General features: G+C 37.4%; 1 protein-coding gene across 7 annotated transcripts in view; it reads right to left on the reverse strand.

Moving 5' to 3' along the window:
- Nucleotides 1-23,373, reverse strand: part of NDUFAF2 (NADH:ubiquinone oxidoreductase complex assembly factor 2) — a 149,310-nt gene that overhangs the window by 3,464 nt on the left and 122,473 nt on the right. For 4 of the 7 annotated variants that reach the window (XM_044772113.2, XM_044772117.2, XM_070519626.1 and 1 more), the window contains one exon: nucleotides 23,231-23,304. The exons of 2 other annotated variants lie outside the window; for them this stretch is intronic. In XM_044772113.2, coding sequence (XP_044628048.1) covers nucleotides 23,241-23,304 — 64 coding nt within the window. In that variant the 3' untranslated portion in view covers nucleotides 23,231-23,240. Of the gene's footprint in view, nucleotides 1-13,175; nucleotides 16,015-23,230; nucleotides 23,305-23,373 lie in introns of those variants that run through there. One more of the 7 variants, XM_070519625.1, reaches the window with a different exon arrangement.

Genomic DNA, 23,373 nt, shown 5'->3' on the forward strand with positions numbered 1-23,373 from the left:
ATTTGATTGCATACAAATCTCAGTTTTGCCATTTACTAGCGGAGTGACCCTGTCAATGTTGCTTAACCTCTCTGTGTCTCAGTTTCCTTATGTGTAAAATGGAGATAACAATACTGTCTTCTTCAATGGGCTGTTTTAAGGACTGAGAAAGAAGTGGCTGCTGGGCAGTGACAGTACAACAGAAAACGTACAGGTGGATTTTTAAGTAATGACTGTTTATTGCATTCCATTAAAAAATAAACATAACAAACTTATATCCATCCCTCTTTCTCTTCTCAGGGTAGGAATATAGTCTCAATATTTATACTTTTGTTTAAGTACTTAAAATTTTAACCCACTAGTTTGTGATATACATTGAATAACTATTTGTTGTGAAAATTTTGTACATAGGAGAATCCCCACATAAATTACTACAGTCATTAAGAATAAACAGACAAAATTCATAATTTTTCAGGGATGAAAAATCTCCAATGTTTTAACGTGCTACAAGCCTCCAACAAAGGCAGCAACCATTGCTACTGGATTGAGAAGAGAGGTGTTGGAATAAGACATAATCTACTGGCTTGAGAACAAGATGGAGTAACTGGTGCCAGATTAGTCCTCCTGCCATAAACAACTAGAAAACTGGACAAAAAATTTTAACCTTTTCCGATACTAAACAATAGGCAGTGTAGTACTGTGATCCCTAGAAGAGGGGAAACAAATGAGATGAGCCCTGCATCACCTCAGTTTTTTCTGCCTGGAGGTATATTATGGGCTGCTACACAGAGTCGGGGAACCCAAGCAGAGGTTGGCAGTCTCAATGAGCTAAAGAGATAGAGATGGTTGGTTAGGGAGGCTGAGGAAGCTGGAACTTATGGAGCAGAGTATTAAAACATATAGAGAAAAATTCTAGAAATCTACATAGGGGTCCACTTGAGTGTTCAGCTGAATATTAAGCTATATGTAGGTAGAGAGAGACTCTGCAGAACCAGGAAGGTCAATTTCTGGCTAAAGAATAACTACAAGCCTCCCTTGGACATACTGCAGTTCCAGACCACTGCAATAATATGAGTATTGCAGTAAAGTGAGTCACATGAATATTTTGGTTTCTCAGTACATATAAAAGTTATGTTTACACTATACTATAGTCTATTAAGTGTGCAATAGCATTATGTCTAAAAAAAAGTACATACCTTAATTAAAAAATACTTTATTGCTAAAAAATGCTAACCATAATCTGAGCTTACAGAGAGCTGTAATTTTTTGCTGGTGCAGGGTCTCATAAAAACCACAGTATCTGTGAAGCGCAATAAAGTGAGGCGCAATAAAGTGATGTATGCCTGTAGTAGGGAGCTGTAAACTGAACAACTGCCAGAGCTTGCATGAGACTAGGAGACATTCAAGTTCTCCTCAGCCAGAGATGCTTCACTGAATACACAGGGCATTCAGTATATAGACTTCAGAAAGATCACTCTTTAGGAGTAAGGATAAACTGGCATGAGAGTAGAGGTAACCTAGACCTGCCCTGTCAAATATGTAGCCACTAGCCACATGTTATTTAAATTAATTAAAATAAAACAAAAAATTCAGTTTGTCAGTTGCACTAGACACATTTCAAGTGTTTAGTAGCTAAATGTGACTAATGCTACCATATTGGAAAGTGCAGATATAAAACATTTCCATCATTGCAGAAACTTCTATTAGACATCACTGCTTTAGATCCACCTGAACAAAACTTAAAAATAAGCCTCCAAAAGTTCAGTCTGGTTCACATATAAATTAATGTACTCCAAAACAAAACTCAACATTTTTTCAAGGAAGACAAAACCCAGACAGTAAACAATATACTATTTCAATGTTCATCATCTAGTCAAGAAGTGAAGAAGGAAAGTGTGATACAAAACCAGTCAATAGAAATAGACCCAAACTTGACAGAAATGATGAAACTAACAGACAAGGACTTTGTCACAGCTACAATAAATATGTTCCAAGACTTAAAAGAAAAATGAACATAAAGAAAAAATAAATAGAAACTACTGAAAAGAACCATAATGGAACTTCTAGAGGTGAAAAATACAATTTACGAAATGAAAAATGTAATGGATATGCTTAACATCAGATTAGACCCTGCAGAAGAAAAAACAATGAATCTGAAAACAAGTAAATAGAAACTATCCAAACTGAAGCAAGAGAGAGAATGCTTCAAAACTGAGCCAGAGCCTCAGTGAGCTGTGGGACAACATCAAGCAATCTAACATACATGTAATTGGAGTCATAGAAAGAGAAGAGAGAGGGAGGAGAGAAAATAATGACTAAAATATTCCAAATAGATAAACATATAAATCTACATAACCAAGAAACTAAAATAAATGCAAAGTCAAAGCACATCAAAGTCAAACTGCTAAAAACCAATGATAAAGAGAAAATCTTAAAATCAGCTACAGAAAAAAAGACATTTATACTAGCAACAAAGATAAGACATACTAGTGAGTTCTCATCAGAAACAATGCAAGGTATAAAACAATGGAATGACTTGAACGTACTAAAAGAGAACAAAAACTGCCAACTTAGAATCCTATATCCAGTGAAAATATCTTTCAAAAATGAAGGCATAAAAACATTTTCAGACAAACAAAGGCTGAATTTGCCACAAGCAAATTTCTACTACAAGAAACATTAAAGGAAGTACTTCAGGGTGAAGGAAAGCAAACAAGATGGAAACTTGAATCTATACAAAGGAGTGAATAGTGCCAGAAATAATCAGAATGAAGAACTTCATTGCAGGGAAAAATGCTAGATTTCTGGACTCTCTACTAGGTGCTCAACGCCCTGGAACTTTATGTCCATCCCCTCCAAGCTCCTTGAGCACATGAGAAGCAGCATTACACTGTCCCCTGAAACTACTGCTACAGATTTTGAGGCTTATCATGATTGCACCCCACCAAGAGGATTTCTCAAGCTTTGCAAAGATATCAGTTACCACTAAGTTGAGGAGAAATGCAGCCTGAAAAGCAAGCGGACTGTTCTGACCACATGCAGCCCTCAAATTAATGGCACTATCTGGGAGGCAGACGATGCCTCATTCTCTCTCTACTCCCATCCAACAAAGAGCCTCTGCTCACCAAGCCTTCCATGTCTTACACCATCGTCCTCACTTCCCTGGCCTGGGATTTGAAGCAGTATGTCAACAATGGCCCTTCTCCGTCTGAAGCTGAGCCCAGTGGAGTTGACAATCAGAAAATCATGCATACAAGGTCAACCCCATTCTGAAAAGGTCATAGCAAAGAGTTCCTTGGAGGGAAGTATTGAAGGATTTCATTCTCAACCAATCTCAGGGAAGAAGAGAAAGAAACCATACTGACAATAGAGAAAGCATGAGCTATATCAAAATATCTTATTTCAGAATTTTCCCTAAATATATTGTTTATGAATGACTACTGTTATGTGACAATCTCTCTCATTTTAACAGGCAGTAGGGGTGTTCAGCTGGAGCAGATTAGCTTAGGCTTGAGTTGTTTACGGAACCTTGATATTGGGAAAACAAACGAAGTTGTGAAAAGTATTATGTACTAAATGTTTGAATTTATATATTTTTCTATGTCAAATTATAAATTACCATTGTTTGTGAAGGATTACATGAAAAGGAGATTAAAAAAAAAAAGGAAAAGCTCTGTATGCCTTTAACAAGTTCACCCTCGCTTTTGTAGCAGACAAGTTAATGGTTATTTATTGTGTACTCTTCATTAATACAGTGAAGAGAACTCAAGCCCCCAAAAGGTTGTAGCTCAAGTCTGTTCCAATACCACTTCTTTGCTAAAAGCTCTACTTAAGAGCCCTTTAGGTATCTGTACCGTTGTTGTATTCAATGTTGTAAATTGCTGATGTGGTTAATGGCAAAAGTCTATTACAGTTTTTTTTAAAATAATAAAATACAGACAAAAACAAAGCTTGAAAATGCAGTCTACTAATATGTTGACTTATAGCTCACTCAGAGCCCTTAGGCATGATATAATCCCACTCCAACCACACAGTCCCTTATGCAAAATTCTAGTATGTAAGAATTTTCCAAGATGGTAAAGAAATCACCTCTAACATACAGTCATGTGTTCCTTAATGACGAGGATATTTGCTGAGAAATGCGTTGTTAGGTGATTTAGTCATGCAAACATCTTAAGAGTGCACTGAAGGGGAACAAAATTTGCTACCCTAAAATGTGTCTCTAACATGAGGATTATTTTTAAGAAACAAAAGACTCAGAAAGTTTTTCTTGTTACTTCCCCCTTAATTGCCTAAAAGAATTAAGATTTAAAAAAACCTGTCTCAGGAAGGGAGCTATTACCTTAGCATAACATAAACTAGGTGGTAGACAGGGAGGAACCTAGAAAAGCCTGTTTGTTGGGCTCCCCTCTCGTGTTCATCTGTTTCTGTGGGCCCAAACACTTGTGTTCCAAATGTTTGCTCCTTTTCACCTACCTTGAATTGCTTTCCATCTCTTTGAAGTCCCTGACTTTCCCCACCCCCAATATCTTCTTTCGTCTTTAGCTGAGGATTGTAATTCAAGGTGAAGGCTTCAGCCATTTTGGTGAGTTACTCAGTTTTCCTGGGTTTCTCCCATGTATATATGTTATTAAACATTTGTTTGGGGGCTGGTCCCGTGGCCGAGTGGTTAAGTGCCCGTGCTCCGCTGCAGGCAGCCCAGTGTTTCATTGGTTCAAATCCTGGGCGTGGACATGGCACTGCTCGTCAAACCACGTTGAGGCAGCGTCCCACATGTCACAACTAGAAGGACCCACAACGAAGAATATACAACTATGTACCGGGGAGCTTTGGGGAGAAAAAGGAAAAAATAAAATCTTTAAAAGAAAAACCAAAAAACCAAAAAACCAAAAAAAACATTTGTTTGTTTTTCTCCTGTTAATCTGTCTCATGTCGATTTACTTCTTAGACTAGCCAGAAGAACCTAAAGGAGTAGAGGAAAATTTCTTCCTCCCCTATAGCACTTACACAAACCTAGATGGTATAGCCTACTACACATTCTGGCTACATGGTACTAACCTTACAGGACCACCACCATATATGCGGTCAATAGTTGACCAAAATGTCATTTTGCAGTGTATAACTGTACAGATAGAGCTTTGAGAGGTATTAGATAACAGAGTTGGATATTGGGATATAAAAAAGAGGTAAAATAAATGGCAGAGTAGGACTAGAGGTCTCTGTGATGATGCCTTAGGAGGAGATAAAGGAAACCGAGAAATGTAAACCTGAACCTTGGAACTGTACTCTAGTATCTGAGAAAAGGGAGAGAGCTGACCACAAGTGCTCTCTGATGAAGTTATCCTGACTGGAAGAAAGTTTAGATTACTCTATGAGTATTGGGGAAAGAGAAGGACTCAGAAATATCTGAGTGACTTGAAAAGGTTACCCAAAGACTTTTCTGTCTCAGTTATCCAAGTCATTCTGCTTCTCTGGGGACACACTCGGACCAGAGGTGTGGGAGTCAACAATTAAACGGAATTGAATATTTGGATGCAGATCTAAGCACACATAGAAAAACATTTTAGGAATATTATCTGTTATTACACACATACCTAGTGAATAAGGGAAGATAAATACAAATTATAAATTACCCATTATTACTAATTTATGTAAAATGTCAGCAGTATTTTTTTTACCTAGTGTGCTTATTTGTATGTGCCATGTGTGTATAAATAAAAATAAATAATGGTTTTCATGATATAATTCAACATCGCAATCCCCTAACCCTATTTCTCTTTAGAGTCTCAGCCTAGTCTGCTGAAAATTCTTCTCTCAAGGAATGTTTCAGTAATACTCTCTATATACATACATACAACGCTGATGGTGTGATATTCATGTTAAATAGCTGATGGTGTGATATTCATGTTAAATATAAAATTACATAATAATAGCCTTCAAAATTATTAGATAATTTTTATATAGATAGACCTGGAAATGGAATAGAGCTAATAACCAGTCCTTTATTAGGGAATTATAAAGTTTGTTTTAAAAGTGCCATGAACTAGCTAGGAAAAAAGTCAGGCAGAATACATATATATATCACAACCCATTTCTTCTTTGATGTTCTGGCTCCATGCTCCCCTGGAGTTTAGTATTTATAAATGGTCTCCATTTGGTTTCAAGTGCTTGTGAATTCCAAATATACCATATATAACTATGTTCAAACTTAAGTATAAAGCACATCCCAAGATAAAATCTAAATACAGTTTAAAGTAAATTCAACAGTGCTTCATTGTTAGAAAGTTTTCTATATTTAAGAGCAAGCAAAGACTTAGGAGTCAGTCTTATGGATAATAATAAAATTGCCCATGTCACTGGATTTTTTTAGTCTTCTGTGGGAACAAAACCATGGCCATTTCACAATGATCGTTATAGTACATATAAAAACCAAGAACCTAAATTTTTAAAAAAGTTTTAACTTAATATTATAAATTAGCAATATATTTGTGGCAAAAGCTTAATGTAAACATATCTTTAATAACTACTGGATCTAGATATATACTTTTCAAAGTGCACATAAGATGAAGATACGATGAAAGTTTTGATCTTAGATCAACTTTCTAAAATAATTAAATTACTAAATATATTCTCTTTACTCCATACATTTTTCACCTTTTGCCAGATGTGTGCTATATATGTAATATAAATACATTTAACAGCTCCATTAATTTCTTTCCATCATTTAAACTATACATACGATCGAATAATTTTTATTTTAATGAATATTAAAAATTTTAACGTATGAGTACATTGCCTTTGAGTCAATTTAAGAAAAAAACATTTTGAATAATACAAAAAACATTTAGTAAATAGATTATAAGTGAACATTTTGCATCAAGTATGTTCCAGGTCCCCAAACCATAGACATTTGGTTAATGTAAGATGGTCTCATCCAGAAAGCAGCTTCCCAAAATATGCCCCCCCCACCCCACAATCAACATAATTATAATGGGAATTTGGTGTGCAACTGTTTCAAAATGTTCTAAGCTGAATATTCTTTTTACAGTATTAATTTTGTAACATACCAAGAAACAATTCAGGCCTAGCAAATGTAATAGCAATGCCTAAGCTTGAAAATATTGCCAAATTGTTTAATTAAACTACATTTTCCAGTTCTACAAGTTGAACTGCCTGGATGAAATAAGTTATTAGATCACCTTTTTTCAATATATGAAAGAGAGAAGAGAAGAAAAGAGGGGAGGTGCATAGGTCACCAAAAAGTACTCTGTGTTCAGATATGAGGGAACGCCTGCTAGATTAGTAATCAGAGATGAATTTAATCTTGCCTGGATGGGAGTAGAAACCAAAAGGGTAAATAAATGACAGAGCTTGGGTTAGTAAGATAGCACTGGGTTGCTAAGAAATCTATTAGAATGAAACAACAACCAGGCAAGTTCTGCTTTAGCAGAAGCTGTTCCTGCTATGTATTCTTGCCAATCACTAGTGCCTCTGCCAAATCAATGTCACATTTAATCTATTCACATTGAAATCTATTATAAACAGACTTTGATCAATTACAATAATGAAAATGTAGACTGAGTTTTGTTGTTTTGACATGCTTCTTGAACTTTTCTCTTGCATTTTTTCAAAACATTTCTAATTACAAGAAGTTGATCTCAATGGTTCTTGTTATTTGACGGGACAATTGTAAGGTCTGTTTATATCCCTTGCTGGCTAGGAATTTCTGGCATTGAGTTTTCTCTCTTTGAACTTGAGCCAGATTAATTATTAAATCTCAAAATGTCACTAAAATGAACTAATCGCAGAGCTCAAGTCCTTAACAGTTTTGCAGGTGGTATTTCCTTTAATAAAATAAATGAACTTCCATACATATGAAAAAAGACCTTTGAGCATAAAGACACAATTATTTAACTGAAAAAGAAATTTAGCAGTTAAACATTAATAAAAAAAATTATAGTTACTTGACTTTAGTCCTATTAATTGAATTACCCTGGTGGGAGACAAAGAAAATCTTGCTCCCTTGTGTGAGAAGGGGAAAGACCACAATCCCTGGGAGAGAAGGTAGTGTCAGGTCCCCATGGCTTTCCAGGGTTGGGCTCCAAGAGTGGGAAAGAAATGGCAGAGAGACTGGGGCCCTGGAGGAAAGAGGGGGCCCCATCTGTGAATGACTGCTAGCATTTATTGAGCTGTCATGTGCCAGACACTTTAGGGAGAAAAGATTTTTCTTCTAGGTTGAGGAAGGGAAGAAGAGGAGTTGGGCAAGAAGAGGTGAGATACAGTTAGAGAAGCTGCAGCTCCAGCTTTATGGAGTCTGCCCAACGGAATCAAAAATGTAGTGGCTGCAGGTTGCCCTCCCTAGGACCTGATGCAGGGATACTGTCCCCTGATGCAAGGGACAACAGGACCTGTGGCCCTGCAAGATCATACTCATTCATTCATGCATTTTTCTTTCTTTCATTCAATAATATATACTGAGCACCTACAATTCAAGGCCCTGGGGATACAGAGAACAAAACCTGGCTCCTATACTTCTGGAGCATTCTTGGGGATAGAGAGGAGCAAGGCAAGGGAGGTGGCTTCCTGCAACACAGACTTATCTAGGAGTCAAGGTAGGGAAGAGGTGGGTAAGCACCAATGGCCAATGATGTGGCTAATGCTTACGGGTTTTCTCACTTACCCATTCACTGGTTTATTCATATATTGAGAGCCCACAATATGCCAAGGATAGAGTTAAAAACACAATTTTTACCCTGTCTTCAAGGAAGTCACAGTCTAAGGAGGAGAGACAGGTAAAAAAAATTAATTAAATTACAATGTGATAAGTTCTGTGATAATATTAAGCAAAGAATGTTAGGCGACTGCAGAAGAAAAGCTGGTGTTCCTATTATTATCTATAGGGTGGGAAGCAGGGGTTTAGAAATGACTTTCTAGAAAAGGTGATGCCTAAGTCTTAACAACAGGAATTAACCAGTGGACTGAGAAGAGAGGGGCATTCTACGAAGAGCTAAGAACACACTCACAGGTATGGAGGAATAAAGCAGCACGGCAAATTCAGGATACTTTAAGCACACAGGGGTCAGAACATGCCGAATCTTATAATGCACCAGATTTTATCCTGAAAGCCATGGCAAAATATTTTGACTTTGAAGCAAGAGTAGGATTTCCAGATAAAAGAGTAGAATGCTCAGTTAATTTGAATTTCAGATAAACGACAAATACTTTTTTAGTATAAGTATGTCCTAAATATTGCATGAGACACACCTGAATGTAAAAACATAATCAACAATGTAATTATTCATTGTTTGTTTGAAACTTAAATTTAACTAGATGCCTTGTAGTTTTATTTGCAAAATCTGACAACCATAGCAGAAGACTTACATGTTTATACAACATTAAAAAAAAAAAGACTCTGGCAACTGTAGAAATTGGATTGGAGGGAGGCAAGACTGGAATAGAGAAATCAGTTAGGATGCTACTACAGAAATGTAAGCGAGAAATCATTAGAACGTGAACCAAGACAACGGTAGTGAGATGGAGAGGAAAAGACAAATTGTAAAGATATTCAAAAGGAGAAAGGTCTTGGCCAGCAAGTATGTGAAGATGAAGGAGACCACGACAATCCCCAAGTTTCTGATGAGCAATGATGGATAATGCCATTAACCATGGTAGGAAACAGAGAAAAAGACAAGTTCTGTTTTAGACACACCAAACTGAGATGTATCTAGTAATGAACTATTAGCTCCTCCTCCTCAGCTAAACCTCAGAATACTGAAGTGCTTCAATATTATGACTCAATACTAGGCCTCTTTTTCAACATTTTCTGCCTAAGTAATCATCTCCAATCATAATGAGTTTAAATACCAGTCAGTATTTAAATAATAAAGAATCTCAAATTTATACTTTCAGGCCTGACTGCTCTCCAAGTTCCAGAATCATGTATCCAACTGTCTAATTGATGCCTCCACTTGGATCGCTAATGGACATTTAAAATTAAATATATCCAAGATCAATGAGACTCAGAGGACTAGCGCAGGGTCACACAATTAGCCTAGACTTGAAATGGAAGCTCTGCCTCCACTCTCTTCTTTCCACTGCCTTGCACAGTTCTCAGCATACCGGGCTCAGTATAGTGCTGCCTGACTACACTGTTCCCCCGGACCCCTGCCAGCCGTGCCTTGTTTCAACCGGGCCTCACCCTATTCCCTTTCTTCACATGCTAAGATACAGACAAGCTCCAAGGCAATACCCCAAGGCACGTGCATAGAGAGGGGCCATCCAGCTAACTGGCAGCCCTGAAACTTAACTACCATACTCTCACAGCAGCCTCTCTCACATATCATATGCACACCAGTGTGCAGGATCTGGGGAGGAGGAAGAGGCTACTGGGGTGTCCTCACAGTGGGAAGCAGCACTTCAGCCAGTCGCAGCTAAATCAGTGTCCCTTATACAACTGTGTACATTTGCTAAAACTATTTTACCCACACGTCCTACATGCATCTAGCATTAAATCTTACCAATTCTTCTTCCAAAATGTGCCTTGAATTGTGCAGTTCTCTTCATCTCCAGTGCCAACAGCATTTCTTGCCTAAACTACAATTGCCTCCTACTAGGTCTCCTTGGTCCTCTACGAGCTAAGGTCCACACAGCAACCACCGACTTTTCATGCTACTTCTCACTAACAATCCTTTAAAGAGTCCTTAGAACAAAACCCAAACTTGCCTATGGCAGACAAGTCCTTCAAGAAAGGACTTGCTTCCCAGCTGCAGAGCGTGCTGAGTAGGCAGCCTCCATCGTGAGGCCATACCATGGCTTACTAACAGACGTTTGGGTTGTTTCTAGTCTTTCACTAAGTGTAGATTTTACTATTTCTATTATTTGTTTCTATTACAAGTAGCCCTGTGGATAAGCCCAATTGTGTATTTTCACCAGATAATTTTAAGTGATTTTCAGAAGCTGGATTGCTAAGGCAGAGGGTAAATGCATATATATTTTGCTGTGTATAAGGGAATGGGTTTCTGACTGCTTTTTCTACCTTACTTATCCTTCCTCCCCGCCAACTCAGTGCCTAGTACAATGCCTACCACATAGCAAGTGCTCAACACATATTTGTTGAATGAATGGATTTGGCTCTATACATGCACTTTACTCACTACTGAATGAGCAGATCAACTTTGTATTTTGCAATTGTGCTTTAAATCCAAATCTAAATGTAAATAGCTAGTAATCAAAGATAAATCATATTCTATTATTCATAATACAAATTCTGATTCTAAATGATTTAAAGCCCTTCTCCTCATAATCTTGAAAAAGCCTTAATAACCTGAAAAGTAAGAAAAGATAGGTACAAATTTATTTACACTCTTGGGAGCTTATACTAGTTTTTTAAAATCAATGTGGTAAAGATGACTCAGCATGCTCCTTTGAAAATTAAGAAAAAATTATTTCTCTTTTTCTTTGTATACCTTTCATCTCTCAACCAGTAAGTATTTGACTTAAAATATATCACCACCTAAATGCAAAGTTCCTAATTTAGGAAAGTGTTAAGGTAAGAAAGTTTAATAATAAATCAATTATTTTGGACCCAAAACACTTTTTTCAGAGAAACAGTGTTATAATGATGGTTACATTCCCTGCTTAGTATACATTAAGCAATTTTTTTTTTTGGAAGATTAGCCCTGAGCTAACTGCTGCCAATCCTTCTCTTTTTGCTGAGGAAGACTGGCTCTGAGCTAACATTCGTGCCCATCTTCCTCTACTTTCTATGTGGGATGCCTACCACAGCATGGCGTGCCAAGTGGTGCCATGTCCGCACTCGGGATCCAACCTGGTGAACCCTGGGCCGCCGAGAAGCAGAAAGTGTGCACTTAACTGCTGCGCCACCGGGCTGGCCCTACATTAAGCAATTTAGCCACAGTGTAGCACATTTGCAATAAAAAATACAATGTGATAGAATCACAATACATCATCCATAGCGTCTACGACTGACTGAAACTTGAAAACATGCTGCTGGCACCTCAGAGTGACTGCTGGTGCTGTTTCCCAAAAGACGCAAAAGTTCTGTGAGAAGGCAGATGGGTAAGTGAGCCTCAGTTACTTCAAATGAACTCAGGACTCCACTACCCCTACTCCCAAGACAGTCCGAGCATTTCCCTTCCTATTACGGGGCTGGAGAAGGCAGGAATAAGAGGATAGGCTTGGGAAAGGATGGGGAGTGGTAGGGGGCAGAAGGTGGCCCTGTGGACAAGCAGCAGTGCAGCAGTCAGAGAAACAGCCACGACCCCACCAGCAATAACTATAACACCCATTTCAGGCAGTGCGAGTGGCAGCAAGGAGGTCAGGACTGCCTGTGGCGATTATACTGGGAGGGGAGCACAAATTCCCAGAAGAGCAGCAGCTGATGAAACCAAGCGAAATGACGTGTGGGAAGGAAGGATGATAAAAGAGAGGAACCGCAGTAACATTTTTTCTCCTAAAAGAAAATGAAAAGGCTAGAATATTAATTAGGGTTGTACGGTGAGTTCTAAAGGTCAAGCAATCAGGTGACCAAGCAGGCGTAAGTTTAAGTGGGCATCAGTGGTAGCCCAGGAATCAGGCTTCCTTTAGGTTTGGTGCCAGGAGAAAAGGAGAGGCTCAGGGATGTCCCAGCAGCAATGGAGACGGGGAGATGAAGAAATGATGTAGGGTGAATTCTCATGGGAATTGGGAGGAGGGCAGCAAAATGGTCTCTAAGAAGGAAGAACAAAAGCAAAAGGAAAACAAGGGTGGAGAAGAAACAGGGGCTTCCTAAGGCACTCACCAAGAGACCCAGGCTGGAGCCACTTTCTTGCACTTTCATTTACACACTCATTCATTATTATCGAGCATCTACTTTGAGCCAGGCACTGTTCTAGATCCTAGAGATATTACAGGGAAACAAACGCAGTTCCTGCTCTCATGAGACTTAAATTCTAGTAGGAAGAGACAAATGATAAACCACCAGATAACACAGCTAGGGAATGTAAGTAGGATGACTGCCTGCCATTGCCATATCCTTGTCGTCTAATCAGCCTGCCCTTTTGGGTTTGCTAAGACACAGGAAACTTGAAACAGGGTTGGAGCATTTGCAAAGGAGTAAACAGAACTTTTTTAGCTCCTTTCAAATGTTCTTTTTTTCTCCCTCAAAGGGAAAATCACTTTCCTTTTTTCTTCAAAAGTAATACATCTTGAAACAAATACTGAATCTACAAAGTCAAAAATGTAAATCTCTTATAATTTCATATCCAGTTAAAAAGTCTAGAGTATATCATTATAGACCTTCCCCATAATACATATATATTTACAAGATGAATATAATCTAATTTACAAATGTATAGTCATAAGATATGTACTATGCATACTGTACCATAAATCGCTTTTACTTAATATTTTCCAGACATATTTCTGTACCAATATATCGATGCACAATATCCTTCTTAATGGCTGCAGAGTAGCTACTATTACATTGTACAGAGGTAACAATTTATTCACTCAATCCCCTGTAGACGGATGTTTAGGATGCTTCACATTTTACAATATAAACAACATCCTTGTATAAGATTTCTACACATCTGCCAATCATTTCTTAAGGTATCTTTTCAGAACTGGAATTACTACATCAAAAACTTCCCATATACTTGGAAAACTGTTCTCTAAAGAGTAGACATCAACTTATACCTGCACCTACAGTGAATGAGAATATCTGTTTCCCCACAACTTTGTCAGTAGAGAAAAAAGTCTTTATCTGTCCTAAATTTTAAAACTTTTTCCTCTAGTCTTTGGTTTGTCTTTTAACTTTATCTAGAATTTTGTTTTTATAAAAAAGTAGAAATTTCTTATGCTGTCAAATTTGTCAATCTTTTCATTATGGTATCTGCTTAGGTGTCACGTTACTCACTCTTCGTCTTGTTTCTTTTTATCCTTCAGGTCTCAGCCTAAATATCACCTCCACAGAGCAGCTTCCCTAATGTCCCATCTAAAGAAAGCTACCCCTGTTATTCTTCCTCCCTTCAGAGCTCTTTTCCCAGTCTGTGATGATACACTTTTGGTCTTCGTTGCATGTTTGTCTGTCCCACTAGAGGACAAGCTCCACGAGATCTACAGTGTTCCCCCTGTCATCTGCATATCTTCCACCACACCTCCAACATCTAGCATAGAATATGCACTCCAAAATATCTGGTGAACAAATTTTAGTTTCTTCCTTCCTGGGGCCTATTGCTAGTTTTCCCCTCTATGACAGCAATTAATCACCTATTTAAAGGAAAGTGATATTTGTTTCAGGTATTTAGGCACAAGCTTCCAAAACAGTGATAGTCGATTCCCTGAACAGTTTCAGTTAACAAGCATACAAACTGAAGGTTAGGATAGCATGTTTTGCCACTTGCTAGATAAAAGAGTACACTTCAAAGACAACAGGGTTTGTTCCTTTCCATTCTGGCAATAAAAAGCTCTGTGATACTCAGGTTATACGGATCTTTTTTTTAGAGTAATTCTTAGAAATGTCTCTTTTCTTTTACACTAAGAAATCTTTTAACTGTAGCAGGAATTAGGAAACTTCCTATCTGGGAATTTTTCTCAAGAAGATCTATAACATTAGGATTCGGAAGTTTAATTTACAAATTTAAGTTGAACAAAAGCCAAGTTCTATTTTCATAGTGTGGGCTAATCGTGTTTACATTCTACTATTATCATTTACTCATAAATACTTTTGCTTCTTAAATTGAGAGGCAACTGTGACGTTTTCTTAGGTGAATCCATGAATTGTATTCACCTTCACTGAATATATCATTGGACTTATTACATGCAAATATTTTTCCAATACACAAATGAATTTTGTTAACAAGTATTACTCTAGTATGATAATATCCTATAGCTTTTATAATTATTGCATTTAAATTACTATGCAATGTAGATTTCTTGGCAAAAAATATCCATCTGGTGTTGAAAATTTGGAAATCATTCAAGAGAAAATCATATTAGTGAGGTTATTTTCAACAAACACACATGAAATGAAATGTTTTTATGATAAACTGTTGTGTAACTTGGTGACCACAGATAATGCAATTAGACTAACTTTGTGAGGGAGACAATTACTGAACCCTTATGCTTATTAGTCCTCACTAAAATATACCTTTTCCCTATCTTAAGAAGAGAGGCTGTCAAAATAGATAATTATAGAAAAGCTAGAAATAGTTTGAAAGAAGACAGGACCTGTCACAAAAACTTTATTTTCCTCTTTAACATTTCACTTTATATCCATTGTGCAATTCAGAAAACATTTATCAATGCATATCAAGAACACCATAGACTAGAGATGAAAAGCAATCAATTTTTAACCCAACATTTCTCATACTTTAAGTACAAATAAAAGAAAAACACATGCTAAAAGAAATTAAATTAAGCAAATACCTAGATTTGTGGCATTTATTTATGTAAAAAGCACTTCTATACCTTCCCTCAGAAATGGATCTTTCCTTTAGGACTGGTGTATTACGGTTCTTTTAGTAAATCAAATTTCTAAGCTAATGATCTGACTGGATGCACAGGACTTGGGGCCCCCTCAGTGAGAATGCATCGATCTGTAATGCTATATTATAACGTGTATAGGTTATTCATTATCATTGTAGCCAGGCTTTAAAGTTATCTAAGATTACCTAGGTAACCAAAAGCAGAAGAATTGGCCCATAACAAATCAAACTAGTCATTTCTAAATTTTAAATATGTCTTTCATAGTTAATATACAACTAGCAACAAACTATTTTTAAATATTTAATTGGTTTTTTATTGTTAGATTCTTTGCATTTGTTAAATTTTTTTTAAAAAATTTCATCATTGGGGCTGGCCCCGTGGCCCAGTGGTTAAGTTCGCGCGCTCCGCTGCAGGCGGCCCAGTGTTTCGTTGGTTCGAATCCTGTGCGCGGACATGGCACTGCTCATCAAACCACGCTGAGGCAGCGTCCCACATGCCACAACTAGAAGGACCCACAACGAAGAATACACAACTATGTACCAGGGGGCTCTGGGGAGAAAAAGGAAAAAAAAAAAATAAAATCTTTAAAAAAAAAAAATAGTAAAAAATTTCCATTAAAAAAAAATTTCATCATTATCGAGGTCTTATTGATAAATAAAACTGTAGGATATTTAAAGTGTACAACATGATGATTTGATATGCATATACATTGTGAAGGGTCTCCCCCCATCAATTAATTAACACGTTCATCACCTCAAATATTTAACTTTCTTTTTTTGAGAACATTTAAATTCTACTCTCTTAGCACATTTCAATCATGGAATACAGTGTTATCACTATAGTCACCAAGTTATACATTAGATCCGAAGACCCTTTTCATCTTATAACTAAGTTTGTACCCTTTTACTGGTGTCTCCCTATTTCCAACACCACCCAGCCCCTGGCAACCACCATTCTACTCTCTGTTTCTATGAGTTTGAATTCCTTTTTTTTTTTTTTTTTAAAGATTCCACATATAAGTGGTACCATACATTATTTCTCTTTCTCTGTCTGACTTCTTTTACTTAGCATACTGCCCTCCAGGTTCATCCCTGTTGTCGCAAATGGCAGGATTTCCTTCCTTTTTAAGGCTGAATAATGTTCCATCGTGTGTGTGTGTATATATATCCACTCATCCAATGGTTTCATTTCCTTTGGATATATACCCAGAAGTGCGATTGCTGGGTAATAAGGAGGTTCATATCACATGGCTGCCACTCTATGTCTTATGATTGGAGAATTTAATCCATTTACATTTAAGCAATTATTGATAGTTATGGACTTACTACTGCCATTTTGTTCATTGTTTTCAGGTTGTCTTATAATTCTTTTGTTCTTCTTTTGCTCTCTTTCCTGGTGATTTGATGATTTTCTGTAGTGGTATGCTTTGATTCCTTTCTCTTTCTCTTTTGTATATCTACCATAGGTTTTTGCTTTGTGGTTACCATAAAGTATCTTATATTTGATGCTTACATATTTATAACAGTCTGTTTTAAGCTGACAAGTTAATTTCACATGCATACAAAAGCTGTACATTTTTATACATCCCCCCAACATTTTGTTTTTGATATCGCAATTTACATTTTTTACATGGCGTATCCATTAATAAATTATTGTAGTTATAGTTATTTTTAATACTTTTGTCTTTTAATCTTCACACTAGAGCTATAAGTGATTTACCCACCACTATTACAACATTAAAGTATTCTGAATTTAACTATATATTTACTTTTACCAGTGAGTTTTATACTTTATGTTTTCTTATTACTAATTAACATCCTTTCATTCCAGCTTGAAGAACTCCCTTTAATATTTCTTGTAAGGTCAGTCTAGAGGTGATGAAATTCTTCAGCTTCTGTTTGGAAAACTCTCTCTCCTTCAATTCTGAAGGAGAACTTTGCTGAGTAGAAAATTCCTGGTTGGCAGTTTTTTCTTTCTTTCAGTACTCTGAATATATCATGCCACTCCCTTCTGGCCTGCAAAGTTTCTGCTGAAAAATCTGCTCATAGTCCTATGGGGGTTCCCTTATATATAACAAGTTGCTTTTCCCTTGTTGCCTTTAAGATTCTCCCCTTGTTTTTACTTTTGACAATTTAATCATAATGTGTCTTGGTGTGGATCCCTATGGATTCCTCTTATTTGGAACTCTCTGGGCTTCCTAGATCTAGATCTGTTTCTTTCCCAAAGTTGGGGAAGTTTTCAACCATTATTTCTTTGAACAAGCCTTCTGTCCCTTGCTCTCTTCTCCTTATGGGATCCCTGTATTGCGTACAATCATCTTCTTGATGGTGTCCCATAAATCCCTCAAACTCTCTTCACTTTTTTTCATTCTTTTTTTTTTGCTCCTCTGACTGGATGAATTCCACTGCCCTATCTTTGAGTTCACTGATCCTTTCTTCCACTTGATCTAGTTTGGTGTTGAACCCCTCTATTGAGTTTTTCAGTTCAATTACTGTACTCTTCAGCTCTATGATTTCTATTTGTTACTTTTTTATGTTGTCTATATAAACAGAAATTTTATAGTCTTTGTTGAAATTCTCATTTTGTTCATACATCGCTCTTAACCTCAGTGAGCATTTTTTTTAGGGCTGAAAGGAATTAAAGTTTATTTTTATAAAAAAGCTCCAACAGGGAATCCTTATGACTATTATTTTCAACTACCAGGTAAATCACTTATCTCCATTCATTAAGATCTGTTTCTGGTCATTTACCTTGTTCTTTTGTTTGGAACATATTCCTCTGTTTCTTCATTTACCTTGACTCTCTATGTGAGTTTCTGCCTATTAGATAAAACAGTCCTCTCCCAGTCTTGACACAGTGATCTTGTGTGGGAGATGAACCTCATTAATCAGCCCAGGCTGAGCTCCTGCTTGTCTCTCAAACCTTTGTGATTGTCCAAGCCACTTTCTTTGTTCTTAGTGGCTCCCAATAGTTAAGGATGTGTCAAGATCCTTCAGGTCACAAAGGGGAGTGCTGCATTCAGCACCTAGATACAAGCCGATTGGAAGTCAGACCCTCAGGCAGTAGCTTGGAACGTTTGCAGTTAAGCCCCTTCCAGGGAGAAATTGGGAGATAGGCGATTTTGCCTGTTTCCCCTGTGCTGGGCCTAAGTATACATCCATGGGGGTAGGGGGTGCGGGAGGGTACTCCTGTGCCCATTAAGAACTTCTTTGTTTTCTACAGTCTGTGGACTCATGAACACAAGCCCTATTGGCTATGAGAGCCAAGTGATCCAGGGACCTTTCCCTGAGGCAGCAACTGCAAAAGGTGGGGTGCCAGACATGTACAAGCTCCTTGCAGGGAGAAACTGGTGACGTGGAGTGGGCTAAAGGAAGAATGTAGGGAAGCGTCTGCTGGTTTCCCTGGTCTTCAGGGTAGATCCCAGCCAGGCCCTACATGTGAGCTAAATTAGAAGCCTCACCCTTAGGCAACAGCTTTCAATGTATGCAGAATGTCCCCTTTCAGAGAAGACTGAGAAACAGCTGTTTCTGCCTTCTCTCTCTGTACTGAGCCCCAGAGGCATAGCTTTGGCGAGCCCTAATGCCTGTTAACAGCTGCTTATTTATTTTCTACAGTCTTGTGGGTCTCTTGGATGCGACCCCATTAGCTTTCGGACCTATGTGTTTTGGGGTCCATCCCTTGGGTGGGAGTCTTAAAAGTTGGGGTGCTAAATGTGGGGTCCAAATCCTTCGCTCTTCAGGGAGAAGCTGGGAATTGATAGTTCCCTCCCCATTGTACGGCACTGTGATGGTGGTGGGGTTTATGGTGAGAGTGTGTCTCAGCCTTTCCAACCTGTTTGGATGTGGGTATTTTTTTCACTCACCCTACATGTAGGAGTCACTCATCTATTTTCTGGACTTCTTGCAGAGACATTGGTCTGAGTGTAACTGTGTATTTGGTGTGTCCATGGGAGAAGGGCTGTTCAGAAGCCTCCTACGTCACCATCTTGGCCAACCCTCTGCAACAAGCATATCTTTCATTTGGGGGGATAGGTCTAATTACTTTAATCTGAAGGTCTGGGAATCTCCAATTCTTTAAGTAAACCTTTGCTTTGTCATTATAGTTTAAAATGTAGATTTCATTCTATTTTTTTGAAAAAAAAATTTTTTTTGAGGAAGATTAGCCCTGAGCTAACATCTGCTGCCAATCCTCCTCTTTTCGCTGAGGAAGACTGGCACTGAGCTAACATCCATGCCCATCTTCCTCTACTTTACGTGTGGGATGCCTACCACAGCACGGCTTGCCAAGTGGTGCCATGTCTGCACCTGGGATCTGAACCGGCAAACCCTTGGCCGCTGAAGCAGAATGTGCACACTTAACTGCTGCGCTACCGGGCTGGCCCCATAAATGTATTTTTTAATTGAGGTATAATTGACACATAACATCATATTAGTTTCAGGTGTACAACATAATGATTTTATATTTGTATCCACTGTGAAATGATCACCACAATAAGTCTAGTTAACATCCATCACCATAGTTACAAAAATTTTTTTCTTGTTTTCCTTGTGATAAGGACTTTTAAGATCTACTTTCTTAGTGACTTTCAAATACACAATACAGAATTATTAACTATAGTCACCTTGCTGTACATTACATCCCCAGGACTTATTTATTTTATAGCTGGAAATTTGCACCTTTTGACCCCAGTCACCCATTTCACCCACACTTATTCTATTTTTACACTCTTGGTAGGACTATCTATTAGACAGAAAGGCACTAGTCTTTTAGTTAAATACTAAGGCAAAATTATTGTTGTCATCCTGAATTTAATGGGCTAGAAAAAATTACTTTTTTAAAGTAAGAAATATAGGCAAATGGCATCAAATCTGAATGATTCAAAAAGATTTAGAGTTAAAAAGTGTTATTCCCCCTCTCACATGCCCAGCTATCTAGTTCTCCTAGAAGCAACCCCTGTATTCTTCTAGAGATGCTAATGGAAGCACAATTTTAAGTTTTCTTTGCCTGGATAAAAAATGATGAAGAGTAACCAGATTTTAACATGTGAGACTCTTAGATACTGAAAGATTAGTCTACTTTCTGAATACATATGTTGTATTGGTCAAATATAAGGCATAAGAAGAGACCTGACAATATTCAGTGATGAAAATGACGAAGCATCAGAAAATTTAGGAGTGGAAATGGCAACAATTATAGTTCAAAATATGTGTCAGCAAAACTCTGCCTATAACTTTCTGTACTGTGGCTAGGTATTGAAGATCTTATCTCATTTACCAAAAATGGTAGACTCAAAAATTTTAGTAGAGTATGAAAAGGAAAGTAGAAAAAAGAAATAAGAAACAAGATTAACAAAGTTTGGAGTAAAGACATCATGAGGCTAAAGCAGCACTATCCAACAGAACACTCTATGATGCAAATGTTCTAATCTGTGCTATGCAATATGGTAGCCACTAGCCATATATGGCTACTGAACATTTCAAATGTGGTAGTGCGGCTGAGGAACTAAATCTTAAATTTTATTTAATTTTAATTAACTCAAATTGTAATAGCCACTGTCTTAGACTAGACAGTCTACACTAGATGGTCTAAATCAAAGATGGGGAATATTAGTAATTATTAAGAGAAATTTTAAGATGAAAGATTTTAAAGTTATAACAATAAAAATAAAATTTGAGAACCATCATGAGAGCAATATGTCCAAAATAGAAATTCTTCCATAACTTGACATTTGGATAAAAATCTTTAGAAACTGGAAACAATAACCATTCAAAAGTCTAGGTACAGAAAAATAAGTACATAAAAGGTTAAAGCAAGAAAGAGTAAAAGTTAATTTATATAAACAGTCTTGTTAGAGTGAGACAGGAAAGTGTTAATGATCTGATAAATAACACGGCAGCACTTTATAAATATTCGTTGGACTGAAATGACTTTTGTGATGGTAACAAAGAGCACTTGTTTCCCTAAGGGTACAAATAAAACAGCCTCAGTATGAGAGACTAGTATTACTTTTTTTTTTTTCTTTTTGAGGAAGATTAGCTAACATCTGCTGCCAATCCTCCTCTTTTGCTGAGGAAGACTGGCCCTGAGCCAACATCTGTGCCCATCCTCCTCTACTTTATATGTGGGACGCCTACCAGAGTATGACTTGCCAAGTGGTGCCATGTCCGCACCCAGGATCCGAACCGGCGAACCCTGTGCTGCTGAAGCAGAACGTGCACACTTAACTACTGCGCCGCTGGGCCAGCCCCTAGACTGGTATTAAATTAAGGAAGTCAAGGCACAGTCCCAATGCTCAGAGATGGGTATTATGGTGGGCTCTTCCTCTCTATGTCCTTTGGCACCACCTGTTAGATCACTTACTGGGAAGAAACCGTTAAGCTGGCATTCTTAATTTCCTTTTTAAAGTTGAATATTTTTATGATTATAGGGAAGTGTTTCCTTTATGTAGCAAATTCATAAAATACATAAAAGCATAAAGAAGAAAATAAAATCAACTGACCACCCAAATAACCATCATAATTTTGTATGTTTCCTTCCAGTCTTTTTTTCTACACACACAGACTTGACTTTAAAAAATAACAGAGTCAAGATCATATGGTATATGTTATAATTTTCTTTTCTTTTAAAATTCATTCTCATACAATGTGTTTATAAAGGCAAAGCATATGAACAGGACATTAACTTGGAAACAGGCTAAGCCAACTAATTAATTAGATTCACATTTACACCTTCATTGCTAATTGGGATAACTTTTTGAACTAAGGTCTCCATGGGTTAATTTATTCATAGCATTTACCAGTAAAAGATAACGTACTTAAATTTTATAAGTATGTGCATATTCACAAGTCTTTTATTTCCCAATAAGAATCTGAACTTCAGCAAGTTTTTCTCATATTGATAGCTGTATTAAAGACAGAATGTTGCCTAAATTAAGAAATAATTGTCTTGGAAAATAAAGGTACAAATAAAACACCAGTTTATGTGCTAATTGTTGTTTCCTTTAAGGAAATTCCAAATTGTAAAATATGCTAATAACTAGAAGAAAACAGAATAAAAACATGATTCAAATTATAATGGCCCAGGGGGCCAGCCCCGTGGCCGACGGTTAAGTTTGAGTGCTCCGCTTTGGGGTCCAGGGTTTTGCCAGTTCAGATCCTGGGTGCGGACATGGCACTGCCCGTGCGGACATGGCACCACTCGTCAGGCCACGCTGAGGCGGCATCCCACATGCCACAACTAGAAGGACCCACAACTATAATACACAACTATGTACTGGGAGGGCTTTGGGGAGAAGAAGGAAAAATAAAATCTTAAAAAAAAATTATAATGGCCCAAATACTAGTACCTAAAAGATTAATCATATTCTTGTGAGTAGATTTTTTTCACTGGGTTACACACATACCTTCCTGTCCAGGAATTTGAAGATCAAAATTTCTGAGCGTTCAAAACTCACTGGATTTTAAAGCAAGAAATGTAATTTAAACTAATTATCAAAATATAAAAACTATCATCTGTGATGATCAGTTGTCTGTGTCAACTTGGCTAGGCCATAGTACGCAGTTATTCAGTTAAACACTAACGCAGATGTTACTGTGAAAGTATTGTGTAGATGAGTCAACATCTATGATGATCGATTGACTCTGTGTAAAGGAGATATCCTTCATAATTTGGGTGGACCTCAACCATTCCACTGAAAGGCCTTAAGAGCAAAACAGAGCTCCTTGAGGAGGAAATTCTCTTTCAACACCACAATATTAGCTCTTACCTGAGAATTTTCAGGATGCCAGCCTGTCATATAAATTTCTGACTTGCCAGCTCCCACGATCGTGTAGGCCAATTCTGTGAAATAAATAAATCTCTTAATTATATCTACATCTATCCTCCTTCTCTCCTACCGAACACAGAAAT

The sequence above is a fragment of the Equus asinus genome, chromosome 10 (assembly GCF_041296235.1).
Source record: "Equus asinus isolate D_3611 breed Donkey chromosome 10, EquAss-T2T_v2, whole genome shotgun sequence".
Lineage (NCBI taxonomy): Eukaryota > Metazoa > Chordata > Mammalia > Perissodactyla > Equidae > Equus > Equus asinus.